The sequence below is a fragment of the Lepisma saccharinum genome, chromosome 7 (genome assembly GCF_977018435.1).
Source record: "Lepisma saccharinum chromosome 7, izLepSacc3.1, whole genome shotgun sequence".
In the NCBI taxonomy this organism is placed as follows: Eukaryota; Metazoa; Arthropoda; class Insecta; order Zygentoma; family Lepismatidae; genus Lepisma; species Lepisma saccharinum.
Window position 1 is genome coordinate 86,759,211 of NC_139235.1, and position 17,651 is coordinate 86,776,861.

At 37.4% G+C, this 17,651-nt stretch overlaps 1 protein-coding gene across 1 annotated transcript in view; it reads right to left on the minus strand.

Annotated features, from left to right (window-relative positions):
• Positions 1-17,651, minus strand: part of Sgsh (N-sulfoglucosamine sulfohydrolase) — a 33,694-nt gene that overhangs the window by 15,267 nt on the left and 776 nt on the right. The window contains exons 2-4 of the mRNA XM_083125569.1: positions 8,710-8,836; positions 7,673-7,809; positions 2,221-2,371 (exon numbers count right to left, since the gene is read on the minus strand). Of these exons, the coding sequence (XP_082981695.1) occupies positions 2,221-2,371; positions 7,673-7,809; positions 8,710-8,836 (415 nt within the window). The remainder of the gene's footprint in view (positions 1-2,220; positions 2,372-7,672; positions 7,810-8,709; positions 8,837-17,651) is intronic.

Below are 17,651 nucleotides of genomic sequence, written 5' to 3' on the forward strand. Positions count from 1 at the left end.
AAATGAACCATGCCACATTTTTAAAATGGTTTCAGGACTCGCTTCTTGACAATCTACACACACCGTCCACTATCATATGTGACAATGCAAGTTATCACTCCGTGCTTTTGGACAAAGCTCCAACTATGGCGACTAAAAAAAGTGATATTGTTCAGTGGCTTACACGCAAAAATGTACCAGTAAATGAAGACCTGAAGAAGGTGGAATTAATCGAACTCGTTAACCGTTACAAGCCGCAGTTTCCTACGTACGTCATTGATAGCATTGCTGCAGAACATGGGCACAAAGTAGTTAGATTCCCTCCTTACCATTGCCATTTTAATGCAATTGAAATGATATGGGCAAAGATCAAAGGATATGTTGGTCGCAACAACAAAAAATTCACCGTGTCATCTGTAGTGAAACTGACTGAAGAAGCTATAGCCTCGGTAACACCCGAGAATAGAAGAAATGTTGTGCGCCACACCAAAAAAGTTGTTGAAGATGCATGGGAATATGAGGGTATTTTGGAGGAAAGTGTAGAAGAACTCATCATAAATATCGGTAGTTCCAGTGATTCCTCAGATGAAGATGACGACAGCTCCAGCACGGATAGCGATAACATTAGCAATTTACAGATGAGTCGTGTTTTACCTCTAGAATAATCTTCAAGGTACAGTGCTTTTTAAATTATTTATTATTCATTTACTTTGATAATCTTATGTTATATATCTGATGTAACTGATTTATCTTTTTTATCCACATTTTAAACAAATGTGTATATAAAGTATGTAAGCATATGGGGATATAGAGTTAGGGCTCCACACATTCTCGACCTCGACTTAGGCCATATTGTGGAGGTGATGTGGATGTGGTGATGTGGTTCACCGACCGCCTTTACCCCAGGTTTGCCCCAGGTAATCACTTGGGCTGAGTCAACCCCGTAGTCGCTCAGGATATTTGAAAAAGTTCCACAAAGTACCACAGGTCTCCCCCATGAAAGTCACACGCCCCTACAGCTGGACCTTTGTGCACTTCAGTTGCGGTATAATTGAAAGATGGGCAGACTTGAACGGCGACTTCGGAAAGAAATGGTTATTGCATGAATATATTCAATATTTTCAGAGTGGATTTAAAAGATGACCTGTAAAAAATGCTAGTTTCGTTAATTCGTTCATGTTGTAAGGGATATGGAAATGAAGAGAGAAAACAATAACACATTTCATCATTGTTGTTCCTTTTCATAACACGTAAATGAATCCCGGTTTCCTCGAAAAACAATGACAATAACAATAACACATTTCATCATTGTTGTTCCTTTTCATAGCACGTTTTCCTCGACACAGCACCAGACGACTGCACTTCGTACCATACCGCACGATATGGCAACACCGTGTCGCGTGTTCCTTCAGCTCTCAATACCAAACTAATTTTGCAGCAGGTATAGTGTAGCTTGAAAAAGTTCTGGGAAACCAGAACGAAACTTCGAAGATAAAATTTATAAAAAACACTAAAAATAACAGTTGGATTATTTTGCATTCATTGTTCCAGCTGACTTTATACATGTACTAAAGTTGAAAGTGACAAACATTCAATATCTATGTCCATTAGTTTACCCATGTAATCCCTTTTCTTTTTCTTCTTTTTATTCAATTTATATTTTTATATTCAGTGTTTATCAGGCTTACATGTAATTAGGTTATATTCCATTTTTATTTTGTAATAATCACCCAGACAAAGGGTCTGTTTAAGAGCAGCCATCGAAGCCGAAACATGCCTGCTCTAATAAAGACGATTTTATTATTATTATTATCCAAAAACAGGTCTTATCTAGACCACTAGACAAGGTGGAGCTTTGGCCACCAATAACTAATCCTACCAGACACTCTATTTTTAACACACCTTAAATTGTAACCATGCATATCAATGCCTTCCTAACACACATCCAGTGTTCGGGGAATATGGGCCACTGACAAGTTAGGGACAAATACACAACCCTGATGATGGATACAGAACAAGTCTCTAAAACGTAGGTACAAATAGAAAGTAAAAACAGTGTTTAAAAGTCCAACAACAATAAAAAAAATGTTGCAATCAGTGCAGACCCTATCTTTGGGGAAGAAGGTATAAACATTTTCTGAAGAAGAAAAGGAATTAATGCATCTTCATGCACAGCATGTGACCCAATTTTTGCACCAAGAACAACTATTTTAAAATTACAGTTTTATAAAATATACTTACTTGGTAGTATTTTCAGACAAAAACTCGTGGACAAGATGCTTTATTCTTGTTATATTTCTTCCAACTTGTAAGATGGAATTATTTTCTTCTGTCCATGCAAAATCAAATGGGTATACCTGTTCTGGACCCACATGCTTCTTTCCAATAATACCTGGTTCAGAAAGAAAGAATATAACATCACTTGTTTCTGATTTCTAAACCATGTAAATCAACTTTCTGAGTGTCGCTATTTTTTATGGTGAACAAAAGGAGAATACAGTTTAACTGTTATACGTAAGTGTTTCATATTAAATAACAATTATCTTTAATTAATTTCAATTCCATATTGAGTCCAACCTTATCAGAATTATTGTACCGGTCTAGGTTTGTTTGTGACCTACCATTTGTGAAAAGTTGGTTATGGACTTCTGTCCTTTTTTCATTTTAAAATGTGACCTTAAAGTAATCTATAACTGATTTACCTGCCTGCTGTCGATGTTTAATTGAGGTTCTTAACTCTTGACTGCTGAGCTTGGCTTTTTTTCATGTGGAAATGTAAACTGATTTTGGTATTATTTTTTGTTGTAATCTGGTGAACTAAAATATGTATTACTTTCAAATAACTGATATGGGATTGACACCTTATATTTATCCCTCTTCAAAGCAAGCACTGTTTGATGCAATTCAAAATTGACAGGTCTGGAATCGAATACATTTTACAAATGCCACCCACATTCAGTGTACACAGTCATACTATGACATTTTTGGAATCCACCCAAATACCAATCTCTCTTTCACATAGTACAACCTGGACTTCATGAAAAGCACATCTCTCTGTGTAGCTTATCTCTGTACCATGCTGTTGCTCACAGAGCATAAAATTATTTTTTGGGTGCTTAAACATATTTGTCTGTCATACGAGGTCACTTTTCTTGTAATACACTTCTCAGGAACACTTTCACGCATCTACATACACATGCACCCCCCCCCTCCCCCCCCCCTCTCTCTCTCCTCTCTCTCTCTCTCTCTCTCTCTCTCTCTCTCTCTCTCTCTTCTCTCTCTCTCTCTCTCTCTCTCTCTCTCTCTCTCTCTCTCTCTCTCTCTCTCTCTCTCTCTCTCTCTCTCTCTCTCTCTCTCTCTCTCTCTCTCTCTCTCTCTCTCTCTCTCTCTCTCTCTCTCTCTCTCTCTCTCTCTCTCTCTCTCTCTCTCTCTCTCTCTCTCTCTCTCTCTCTCTCTCTCTCTCTCTCTCTCTCTCTCTCTCTCTCTCTCTCTCTCTCTCTCTCTCTCTCTCTCTCTCTCTCTCTCTCTCGCTCGGTAGATCTCTTGCAAGGGTGCTCACTCGAGTGCTGAATGAAGAATATTTCGCTCGAGTGCCAAATAGTTCACACAGGTGACGCTAATTGAGAGCTTTTTCGCTCAAACAGGCAAAATAAGCGGTATACACACGAAGTGCAGTAGTACACATATAACTAATTTAATTTGCCTGTGGTAGTGGGCCCTTACCTACCGACTGCTGGTCTCCCTCCCACACTGTTCCTCTGTCACCTGTTGTAGCGTGGAGCCCTCATCGGGCTGTAGAGCTATGGGTTATATTATATATTATTATTATTATTAGTGGGCCCTCAAATATAGATAGTGCAAAGTGAAAGACACAGTGAAATTGAAAAAGTTAACGTAGTTATATTACAATGAAGTTTAATCTATCTTACCAATGCACCATGATATATCAAAATGAAATAGATGATTGTGGGCTGAAACTACAAAAGTGCATATATTACATATATTTGTCTATGATTATTGTCACATTAAAATAATATTCCATTCTATACACTGTAGTGCAGGGGGTGCTCGTTGCTATGTGAAGTACGTATGCATTACGTCATCTGGGAGGATCGGGTTTGACGGTGCTCGTTGCTATGTGCAGTAAGTTTGGTGCGGGGTACATTTAGCTACCTGTGTAGCTACTAACACGTCGCAAAAATCGGAACAAGCAGGTTGTTGATTTTGTAGCGTTCGATTTATTTTTATTGTATTTTTGTACTTCTAGACTGCAATCATGTCTAATTGTGCTGTAGCAAGCTATGAAAACTATAACCAGAAAACTAAAGGAACTGACATAAAATAACATAGATTTCCAGTCGATAATTGCGTAAGTAAACAGTGGATTCATGCTTGTAGACGAAATGTAAAAAGATGCAAGTGTGCAGTGCCAATTATTGTGAAGAAGACTATGTGCGAGATCTAAAAGCAGAATTTCTGTATTTTCCACCAAAGAACGTGCTGAAGCCAACTGCAGTGCCATCGCTAAAATTACATCCAATTACTTTAGTACCAAATAATCGAGGAAATGGTGTAGTTGTCCTAAACACTTATCTTCACAATATGCTTCGCTTGTAGGACGTGCTGATAAGGTTTTCAGAGCTGTACGCTACGAAAGACACGCAATAAGGAAACGTGCCCTAAACAGGCTAAAGACTATGCTGCCAAAAAAGTGAAAAATATATAGACGTTGGTATATACACAAACTGCAAGCAATGTTTCGTTGTTGGAAAACACATTCGATCTATTACAATGGAGAAATACACATCTGCATAATGAAGCAAATAAATTAAAGATTACAAACAACCTCTTTCAACCGCTTTAACCAAATAAAAAAGTTCAAAATCTAGAACGTAACCTAACCGACAGTACTACAAGAGAAGTCATCAATATCTTGAAAATGTGTTCAACTAGTGTGAAGTACGTAGTGAGCCTAACTGATTTGTTAAGTGCATTTTATGTAAGTCGGATTTATAATTATTAACAATTTCATTTAACACAGACCGATGTTGATTGTGATTTGTATGTTCACATTATTGTGAACAACATTGTCGGAAATGGGCATTTCGAAGATCGTGTACTAACTTTCACGCTATTCGAAATGAAATTCACTTAATACATTTTCAATTCGAGTTACATAGCGTTGTATGCACGATGGTAAATATTGCATGAGTGAATATTACACCCATCATTAAAATGTTTGCAACTTTGTTCAATTTTGGTATTTCACAAATATATTGTGAATAATTTTGTACCCTTGTACTCAATATAAACCAATGGATGTTACATTATTTCTTTGTAGTACATTTCTGTCAAAAAGAGTAAGATCTAAGATTAGTGTAATGCAAGTTACTTCGTTAATGTACAAATGTGTGTCGCATATCAGCCTTGGAGTATATTTTCCGGTTATACAACTCACACACACATGGGAATGGAAATGGAAAATCTGCGGACAAAGTCCTTTAACGAATAATGATTCGTACAGTTGCACGGTCAATCATTGTGAGTTCATGTAACTTTTCTCCTTTTTTGTTTAATTAAAGTAAGATATTTTCATCGATATTCTCAAAGCGTTTCATTTACCGTGTGATCAAAGATCTATTTCTATAGGCTTGAATTAGTAGGTTAAGACATTTAAGTTTGATGTTGCTAGTACTCATCAAGTATTTCGAGTAGGTTAACTTAGTTAAATTAGTACTTGTACACTTTGGCTCGTCTTCTGCACACGTTTGTATGTAAAGTTCTTAATACGAAAAAATACTTTTTAGAACTATGACAACGATAACTTGGAGCCAAATTTGAACCAGAGAAATTAAAAATATCTGCAAATTACAAACTGGAATTGCGTTTTCAAAGTCTGAAACTACTATCTTACAAACTATTTCATCATTCTTCCTCCACATAAAACTTTTCAAAAAATTTTTGCATGTGGAACTTTGATCCGTACGTAAATTATTGTACAGTAAATAAATATGTGAAGAAGGTTGGGAATTCTTTCGAATTTAGAGTAAGTATCAAATGCAGAGTAAAATTTTATCTAGATTGTATATTGCTTCTTTCACTTGATAATTTCAAAAATAAAGTTACATTATGGAGAATGGTAAAGATTGGATTTTAAGTATATCAGTATAATTTTAATACTTTCTGATGTTATGTAAAATTTGAAATGTTCCTGGAAATGATTGCAACGTTCTGAATGAATAAGAAGGAACTATTCAGTCAGAAAACTAAATATTAGGCTTTTGTACTGCGTTGTGTTAAATGTTGTAAATATATTGTACCGGACTACTATCGGATTAAAAATTACGGATATTCAAGTTTGGACTCCAATTAAAAGTTAATCAGTAGAACCACATAAAAACGAGTTACATCAAAATTCAGCTTATTCAATTCTGTGTCAATCTATAGTTACCAATTTATTTTTTATTATGCCTTCTAATTTTATTATCGTGAGAACAAGATAGGATTATTTTTTAGTTTGGCAAACTATCGCTCACTTTGAGATTCTATAAATAAAGAATGGGTGTTTTTTTTATTTATAGATTATATATTATATAATTTATTTATTTATTATCCAAACTCTAATATCCATAATTTATAATCCGATAGTACTCCTGCGACGTTCTGTGAGGCCCGTAGTACCTCGGAGGCCTCTGTCGATCTCCTTGGCGTAGTGGTTAGCACATCGCGCTTCGACGCCAGGGGTCCCGGATTCGAATCCAATCGGATAAGACATTGATTTGTCCTTAATGGGAAAATTGAGAATTTAGTAAATGTGATAGTATATGTGAAAACAAATATTGATTGATTGATTTGCTTCATTTTACTTCGCTTCTTGTGCCACTTTTGGCTAATTTGCGAAGATAGGGATGAGTGATGAATGAACACTCACAAACATCCATGCCCAAGCCAGGATTCGAACCCAAATCTCTGGCGTTGAAGTGCGATGTGCTAACCACTACGCCAAGGAGGCCGGCTTGTGGAAACAAAGAAAGAGATCCTCTTATGTGTTTTCCTTTCATATTTAAAAAAAGACAGAAAAGCAAAAATAAACCAAATCTGTCAATCAATTCTTTCTTTGTAACTCTTTCACTATGCAATTCTTCTTTAGCATGCAACGTTTCTTATTAAAATCATAATACGATTTATGAAATGATGAAATCTGAAATTCTAATTAGAACACGGACAACCTTCTTTGTAATATATCGATCATGTTTCAGAAAAATGAATTTTTACAATACTTTTGCATGTGCAATTTTCCCCTCTTTTAAAAGTAGCATGTTTTAATTATGTTACTAATTATTAAAGGAATACCTCAATACCATCCAGAAGTATGATAATTAATATTTACCCCTCAAAGTAATGAAACACTTTCCCTCTCTGAAACTCGCATAGAAATGATAGCGGCCGTTTGCTTCTGCCAAGCCCCGAACGAAAATAACCGAAGGGGCACCGAGCATAACCGATCCTCCCACATGACGTCACGCGTTCGTGCATGATCGGCAATTTTCGGATGGCGCTACCTTATAGTATATTAAGTTAACTTGACTGTAGTGTAGAATACTGAGGGTGGGAGACTCAGATGAGTAGGAGTGAGCAAAAAGTGGTCTCCTGCCGTACTCTACTGCCTTACTTCTTTTTACCATTAACAAACCTGTTCTAATTTCATTCTGGGATAAGATAGCAGGAAGACTTTGCACGCCATCAAAAGAATTAAAATGATGGACATCCTGATGTAAACCATACATTCCATTTTGATGTACAGGTAGTCCAGTTAGAATTGCAGAACGACTGTAAGAAAATAAATTTTAAAACAGAATTTTTAAAAAAAATCAGTATTACCAACCCTCTACAGAAAAATATTGCAAGTGTAATATAATGCTTAACACAAGCAACCATTTGTTTCTCTCCCTCAGATCCTCATCAGATTTTGAAAATTTACAAAGTAGTTTTTTAGTCCATTTTTCTTTATTCATAATTAATGTATTTAATGATCCTTGTATGGATGTGTGAGGTAGCTGGGAAAATTACACACAGTTTCACTGAACCCTCTCAGGCAATGGCATAAAATTCCATGCAAAACATTTGAAGTTTATTGATTTGTAGACAGTGCACTTGAAGCAGAAACTGTTAATGAGAGGGGGTGTTTGCTTGAACAATGGGTATAGTTGGGAATAAAATATAATAAACATGTGTGTAATTTTTGTCAAAAAACAAACTTGTCAGAACATGACCAATGGTGGCGATTAGGGGGGCCTAGGGTGGGGCAGTTGCCCCTCACCCACTTTTCTCCACTTTTGTCTCCCGAACTATGCTAAACCTTATCTACAAAGTGAAATATACTGTCTTTGCCTCCCCAGTTTTGGAACCCAATTGCCGCCACTGAACATGACCATAACATAATGATAAGCAGGGCTTGAAGTGGAAATTCTTAGGTGGGGGTATGTTTACTCCAGTTCTGAGGCTAGTTTGAGGAAAATGAATGCTGCTATGGCTTAACGGGGTGGCAATAAGCTAGCTAGGGAGATGATTTGCATACATTTCCCAGATGGAGGATGCTCCACATCCTTTTCCACTTCAAGTACTCTGATAATTATGTTGATTTCACTTGGGATTATATGTAAATTTGAAGATCATAAAATAGTAGTTTCCCTAAAATAAAAACATGATAGTTAAGCAAATAAGTTTTACCTTGGTGAACAGCTGCTGACTGATGTGTATGCATTATGGAATACAAGACTTTTTCTTGCCAAAGCATCCAAATTTGGAGTGTGACAAGAACTACCATAAGTACCCATTTCAAAACCAGCATCGTCAGCTGAAAAAAATATAATTATTTACTACATATCTGAACATTACAAATATAGGTAGGTGTCCTGGCTTGTCAATCAATGTATAGATACTTATGTCTAGTTGTATGTCTTTGTGACTAAACGAGAACCTGAAAATAACAACAGCCAATCTATTATGCCTAATATTCACATGTTCAGCTAAGTTCACCAGTCTCTTATCCATTAAAGTGCACAAATTTGTAGGGTGAGAATATGACCATAGAAGAGATTTTCTCGGACAATCAGCCAGGTAATTTCTGGATAGGCTTCCGAGCTTTTGAGTGCTAAGATCACTCTCATCTTCAGGGATTGAAGTGCAGAGATATGTCAGGGTGAAGTTATAAGTTATATGTATTTTGGGCCGCCACCTACACCAGACCCCCCTCGGTTCTTACGGGGGAGGTAGGGTCTCAGCTCGGGAAAACTATCTGCCAGCATGCTATACAGAACCATAGCATGGTAGTGTTGTCATTTCAGTCAGTCAGTCAGAAGAAAATTTGCGGATAGCTTTACAGACATGATTTTTTCCCCCCGCGGTTTATTGTCAGGCACATGGCATCTGAAGCAGTAATTGTGAAGGATCAGTTATGTTTTGTTTTTCCAAGCAGTGGCGTATGCGAGCTTGGGGGCGGGGGAGTTCATGGGAGTTTTGAGTTTCGGATGAAGGCAGTAAAGAATTCGGAAAAACAAACAGTGTTAAATGCAAACACCCCTTAAAATGATCTTCGATTACTAGGGGCATGCATATTTCGTTTTTGACGAAAAAACGAAATTTGAACAAACACACTGTAGTTTTAATTTTTCATGTTTTTGAAAGGTGAGAGATGCATTTTGTGACCATGTTTTATCACGAAATAATGCGAAATGAACTCTTAAACACGAAATTTAGTGTTTATTCACCGACGCGACACCTTCTGAGGTCTGAATTACCCTGAGAGTTATGCAATTCCCGGAAAATTGTTTAATTCTGCTGTTAATATTGGAGAAGCAAAAATGGACTCCTTTACACAGAAATAAACTTCATACTCTGATAACTACATAAATGGGCTATTAGAAGTGAAATGTTAATTATGTGGAATAAGTGTAGTTTTTAAATCAAATTTAGGATTATATTCACAATTTTAAAACCAAAATTTATTTTTATATACCACTTTTCATCCAATTTTTCACCGCTATAACACCGATATTTTATTTTATTTACCACTTTTGAACCCGAAATTGACTCAGTTTTTGTACCGAAATTTTGCTTTTTTATTTACCAAAAATATGTGCCTCTATCGATTACCATCGTTGTCTTTGAACAACTTTTAAAATGAAGGTTTAAAGCGGTGATTGCAAAATATTTTATAGTTTATTCTGCCCCTATCTAGAAAGCAGGTATGTGATACTGACTTTTACAATTCCAGTCCCCTCGGGAAAAAATCCTGTGTACACTATAGGTTCCAAGTGAGTGTGTGTCTGTCTGTGTATGTGTGTGTGGGGGGGGGGGTCATTGTAAATGCAAGAAACAATATCTACCTATGGACCATGTTAAAAATGTAAACATAAACATTGATGAGGTCTTGCCCGGTCCCCCCGGAACTTCCGGTTTAGGCCAGTTCCCGTTGTTTCCAGTACAGATTCACCGGCATACGAAGTAAGAAATGAGCGCTTGTTTTCATCAATTGTGCGACGATAGTCAAAAAAGGTATTTGTTAAAGTTCTACTATGAAGGAGTGGATGTCAAGAATCCGTCGGATGATCAACTGCAGAGCAGATTGTTAAAACATGACGTGTCTTTGTAGCCGCCAGTTGCATAGCATACTACCACTACGTATCTCATGTACACGCACGACGAACTGAAAACGTACGAAAGTTTAGATATATTCAATTATTTTGTAAATGGAAAAGTGAGGGAAAGAGAATTCTATAAAACTAGTGATATTATTATATTATAAAGTATGCTTAACTGAATCTTTGCCAACAAATCTGCAGAAGTAATGACACATGCAAATGCTAGTAAATATGTGTGCTTTCAACTTCGCCAAAAGAACCTATGATATGACATGCCATTTTCGCTTGCACGAATTTACTTCAAACAACAAGGGAGTTTTCAGACTGAAGCGACAAGCGATATCGAGATTTCGCACAGAAGATTTCGATCTAAAGCAAACCATTCACCACGCTTGCGCAAATAACAGGCCGGGTCAACACAATGCACAGTATTGATAAAACGGCCCAGTCCGAGCAACAAAGCGAGAAGCGACATCTGCAATTTGTCGTGTCACTTTAATTGGGAAGGTGTTCTTTATTTTTTTTAATGTTGGTTTCCAAGAGAGTCGTATCGCTTCAGTCTGAAAGCTTCCTTTCGAACCAATTCACCACGAGAAAATGCACGTGTCCCTTGGACTGGTCTGTTTTCTCAGTACTATGCATCGTGTCCCCTCGGTTTGTTGTACTCGTATGCAAGGTGGATGGTTTTCTTTAGAATAAGGGGCTGTTGCTTGTCGCTTCGGTGTGTAATCTCCGTGCTACTTGAAAGTGAATCCTCAGTGATCAACGAAATGTATCGAACCAAAGGGACGCGACAAGCTGCACTTGTCACTCAGATTCTCAATGATGTGTATTGTGCCGCCTGAGACTTGATTTCCCATGCGCGGTAAATGCTTATTTATAGACTAAATGGGTCCGCGTTGCTTGTCACTTCAGTGTGAACCACTGCTGTCGCGTGTCGCTTCGGTTTGAAACCTTACTAAGAGCCGTTCTTTTCACCACAACACAATACACAGATAAGCGATCGACATGCTTGTAACAAAATGCAAGTCATACAAATCCTTTCTGGGTACCAATCCTTTTTTCGTTCTGCTTGTATCCACAGGTTTCGTCTCTCTACGTCCTTCGGAAACCTACGAAGTGATACTTGACTCAATAAATTTGTTCCCGATCGAACTGTGCAACCATATGCTATGCAGCTGACACGCTATTTCCTTGTAAAAGAATCTCCACTTTGTCATTTCATATTATCGTCCATAGCACCGTAAGCGTAACCGGATGTTCCAGGGGAGCCAGATGAGTGTGCAGGCTCCACAATAGCTCTGCCTTTAACACCGTCTATAGCACGTATCTTTAAAAAGTCACGAGCCGCGGCTGGTCAAAAGTATGTGGAGGCTGCACTTTATTGATGACAGAAACCGTGGCATGATGCAGAAAAAATGCAATTAGACTGTACCTGAACCAGGCACGTATCTAGAACTATATTTTGGGGGGGGGGGTTAAGGGTGCAAACCATAAGTGCCTTAACACATAATAATACAAGGATCTTTTTGTCAGGGGGACAGAGTAAGACTTCACATCTTGGCCTTCAGTCATAGAAATTTAAAATTCACCGTTTCTTATTATTATTACCAAGGCTGCCCTCAGCATTTTTCTCAGGGGGAGGCAGCAGTCAAAGTAAAGTAAACGTGAAGTGATGCTTTTCCTCAGTTAAGAGAATTCTCATAAAGCATTCCCAGCACTAGGATAATTTGCATAAGCACTTAACCTGCTGTTTTGCACTGCACCACTAGTCCATGGTTTCATGCTGCAATTTCACCATTTGAATTATATTTTGTCTTTCTTCTGCGGGTGGCCTTGTAATAATAATAATAATAAATTATAACTCCATTAAGTGTTGTTTCCATGATTATGAAAAACTAAATATGCTGACCAAGGCAGTAATTTATTTTATTAAAAAACATAAACTAACGTAACGTTTCAACCTTCTAGCAAGGTCTTCTTCAGACTCTGTATCAAGTACAAAAGTAACCAGATACAACAAGAAGGGTAATATATATACACAAACATTACTCCCTCCAGACTATTTAGAAAGTTGTTTGGAACTTTCTAGCAGATGACTTTCACTTTCCAACTTTACTTTCACCTAAAAGGCTAAAAACTTCCATATAGAATGTGGTTGGACTTTTTAATCTCACGCTCTTTTCCCTTCATTTTTCTTCCTTCTCCTCTCCTCTTTTTCTCTTGTCCTTTCCACTCTTTCCAACATCTTCTTCCATTCTTTGTTTAACTTCAGTCCCCCATTCCAGTTCATTGTGTCTTCTTCGCCTTTCTTCTCTATTTCCTTGGCTTCCTTCCATTTTCTCACTAGCATTCTCTTCTCCCTTCCTATCTGCTTAGCCTCATCCCACTCTATGTCATGTCCTGTTTCTCTCGTGTGTTTAAATATTGCATTTCTCTCTCTCTTAAGTCGTACATCATCCCTATGTTGTTTCAACCTGTCTTTCAGCCTTTTTTTCGTTTCTCCTATGTACACACTCTGACATTCTTTACATTTTACTTCGTAGATAATCCCTTCTTCTTCCTCTTCTCTGTTTTCCTTTTTCTTGTTAGCATTCCTCGCTATTCCTAAGATGCTTCTTCCTCCCTTCCTGTAAGTTTTAATTCCTGCTTTCCTAAGCACTTTGCATATCTTTTCTGTGGTCTTCCCCATACTCCTTATTCCAAACCTTCTCTCCTCTTTTTCTTTCTCTTCCAATTCTCCCCTGTCCGTTTTCTTACTTCTTCTGTTTATGTCCAGTCTATCCTGCTTCTCATAGCCATTCTTTTCCAGCTGTTTCCATAGGCTATTTATTTTGCCTTCTTTTTCACATTCTTTCATGCATATTTTCTTGATTCTGTCCTCCATATTCTTTATAAAATTTATTTTTGTCACCTCACTTACATCACTTCTTTTGTGGCAGAATACCCCTGCTGCACACTTCTTCTGATGCCAAGCGGTTTCAATTTCTTGTCCTCTTTTCCTTTTCATCAATATATCTAGATAGCTTAACTTGTCTTTTTCTTCTATTTCAAGTTCCAATAATATCCCTCTTTCTTCATCTTGAATTTCTTTGGCAAAAATGTCAAGCTGCCTCTTCGTTCCCTTCCATATGCCAAAACAGTCGTCCACATATCTGCAAAACAGAATCATTTTGTCACCTCCCTTTTCTATCACTTTCTTTTCCCATTCATTCATAACCAATTCAGCCAATGCTGGGCTTAGACTGGAACCTATATTTAGTCCTTCACTCATGAACATTATTTTATCTCCCATTATACTGTAACCGTTATTCCAAATGGTTTCCAGCGCCTTCACTACCCTTTCACTATCCCATTCTCCTATAATTTCTTGTCCCATTCTCTTTTTAATAATGTCCAAAACGTGTCCCCTCTTGATGCTCGGGAACATACTTTTCACGTCTAAGCTAAACATTGTCGTCTTCATCTCTTTTAACTTAAGTCCTTTTATGAGGTCTACTACTTGTTCACTGTTCTTAACTGCTCTGCTTTCTTGCTGTGTTACTAACACGTCAATAACTTTCTTTAATTTCTTTTCTAAGGGTTCCAAAATATTGTTTCTGCAGTTCATTACTGGTCTTAACTTTATCTCCTCTTTGTGTATCTTTGGAAAGCCTTTCAAACTTGGTAGTCTTCCTGTCTCCTTTATGCATTTCTTGAATCCACTCCTCCTACAGTCTTTAATGATTCTTTCTTTTATAGTTTGTTCTTCACCTGTTCCACAAATCTCCTCATATCCATTTTCTTTTAGGTCTTCAAACTTCCTCTCGTACCATTCTCTTTCCATCACCACAATTGCTCCACCTTTATCTGCCTGCTCTATCACCACATCATTTCTTGTTTTGATTTTCTTCATCCCTTCCCTTTCTTTTTGACTCAAATTATCTACTTTTCCTTGTTTTCCCATTTCTTTCTTCAGTATGGCTGCTGTTCTTCTTCTAATCTTGTCTCTTTCTGGTTCTTCTTTTATATGGAGCACTGCTTCTTCAATGTCATATATAACTTCCTCATAATCTACATTTCTTTCTTTAACTTTGAAACCTCTGCCTAGTTTTAAAAAAGCTTCCTCTTCTTTTGTTAGATCTACATTCCCTATTACCACAACTCTTCTTCTGGTATCCTCTTCTTCTTCCTCTTCTCCTCTTTCTTCTTTCCATCCTAGTCCCTCTCCAGTCTTCTTCAATTTTATTTTCATTCTCTCTCTAAATTTCTCCTGCCAGATTTTCATTTCATGAAATGTATATTCTCTCGTAAAAATGGTGAGACCATTGAATTGGTTATGAATGAATGGGAAAAGAAAGTGATAGAAAAGGGAGGTGACAAAATGATTCTGTTTTGCAGATATGTGGACGACTGTTTTGGCATATGGAAGGGAACGAAGAGGCAGCTTGACATTTTTGCCAAAGAAATTCAAGATGAAGAAAGAGGGATATTATTGGAACTTGAAATAGAAGAAAACGACAAGTTAAGCTATCTAGATATATTGATGAAAAGGAAAAGAGGACAAGAAATTGAAACCGCTTGGCATCAGAAGAAGTGTGCAGCAGGGGTATTCTGCCACAAAAGAAGTGATGTAAGTGAGGTGACAAAAATAAATTTTATAAAGAATATGGAGGACAGAATCAAGAAAATATGCATGAAAGAATGTGAAAAAGAAGGCAAAATAAATAGCCTATGGAAACAGCTGGAAAAGAATGGCTATGAGAAGCAGGATAGACTGGACATAAACAGAAAAAGTAAGAAAACGGACAGGGGAGAATTGGAAGAGAAAGAAAAAGAGGAGAGAAGGTTTGGAATAATGAGTATGGGGAAGACCACAGAAAAGATATGCAAAGTGCTTAGGAAAGCAGGAATTAAAACTTACAGGAAGGGAGGAAGAAGCATCTTAGGAATAGCGAGGAATGCTAACAAGAAAAAGGAAAACAGAGAAGAGGAAGAAGAAGGGATTATCTACGAAGTAAAATGTAAAGAATGTCAGAGTGTGTACATAGGAGAAACGAAAAAAAGGCTGAAAGACAGGTTGAAACAACATAGGGATGATGTACGACTTAAGAGAGAGAGAAATGCAATATTTAAACACACGAGAGAAACAGGACATGACATAGAGTGGGATGAGGCTAAGCAGATAGGAAGGGAGAAGAGAATGCTAGTGAGAAAATGGAAGGAAGCCAAGGAAATAGAGAAGAAAGGCGAAGAAGACACAATGAACTGGAATGGGGGACTGAAGTTAAACAAAGAATGGAAGAAGATGTTGGAAAGAGTGGAAAGGACAAGAGAAAAAGAGGAGAGGAGAAGGAAGAAAAATGAAGGGAAAAGAGCGTGAGATTAAAAAGTCCAACCACATTCTATATGGAAGTTTTTAGCCTTTTAGGTGAAAGTAAAGTTGGAAAGTGAAAGTCATCTGCTAGAAAGTTCCAAACAACTTTCTAAATAGTCTGGAGGGAGTAATGTTTGTGTATATATATTACCCTTCTTGTTGTATCTGGTTACTTTTGTACTTGATACAGAGTCTGAAGAAGACCTTGCTAGAAGGTTGAAACGTTACGTTACTTTATGTTTTTTAATAAAATAAATTACTGCCTTGGTCAGCATATTTAGTTTTTCATAATAATAAATAGGTTAATAGCCTATAATAAGATTAAAATAAAAATAATAATACAATAGGTCAATTAATTATTATTGTTATTGCATGAACAGATGAAAGAAGCATATTTTCATTGCTTATATGCAGTTAAGATCACCAACATTTGTATAAAGAAATTTTGAATGCATTATTTTTATTGAATAACAAAGAGATTTTAGGTCCAGCTGATGCAAAATAAAGTTAATGGTAATTACTAATTAGTTAGTAGTAGCAGTACACACAAATATCACAGGCACCTTGAATGTTGTATATTCACAATCTAATCATTGCCTCTGTAATTTCTTCAGAAATAAATTGGTAACAGTATGGTATAGGGAAAACACATTTCTTCAAATTTACAGGAGAAACTACTTACGGAACTGAGTTTCTGTAGACTTTTGAAAGCTCGTGGAAGTGTTTTCTCCCTTCGTTCAACTTATTCGGCCGGTAAATCATGTATTTTTCGACATCAATGTCTCTCCGATGCACAAAAGCTCTTGCCTCCATTACGTTCGACTACGTGAACCAAATGTTCCGTGCGTTCAATGACGTAACCCACGGTCAGTGTTTCCAAACTCGCCATTGTTTTGCCAGAACATGACAATTTTAACTATGTTTGCCTAACCTCGCAGAACCTAACCTAACTTGTGTGCATGCTCTGTGGGGCTATTTATGAATGGTTTGTGGGGCTATCCGTGCATGGTTCGTGGGGCTATTATAGATCGACCACAAGGAAAAAACCTTGGGACAAGAAGTCCCGCGCAACTTTCCCTTCTTCCCTCCACCTCGGGCCATAAGGAAGCATGGTCCATTCTCCCCCTCTCCTACTCACGGGGGTACGGTGCACAGGAGTCGCGGGTCTGCGCAGGTTGTTTTGCTCGTGGTTCCACTAAGAATGGTTTATGGGGCTATCCGTGAATGGTGTGTGGGGCTACACGTGCATGGTTCATGGGGTTTTCGAACCCGGAAAAAAATACAAAATGAGTAACATGAAAGTGGGTATTTTTCGGTGAAGAAGGTTGCAGCACTGCAAACCCACTGATCGTCGACAACGCTAGTCAAGATTTCTCCGCCATATTGTGTGTGACAGGAACGAACAATAATTACTCGATATGTGGAAAATTGAAGCTATTTTCGTGCAAATAGCGAAATCCCACCTTAAACAATGTTTCACAATGCATAATAGCATAAGTAAGTACGAATGTGAAAAATTACGAAATGAACGAGTGCAATGTGTTTTCCCTATACCATACTGTTACCAATAAATCAACTTCGTATTATACAACAGAAACAAGGGTAAAACCGAAACCGGCATAGGATGGTATATGTGCGGCAGAGGAAGGGGAAAATCGAATAGGCAGTTCAAA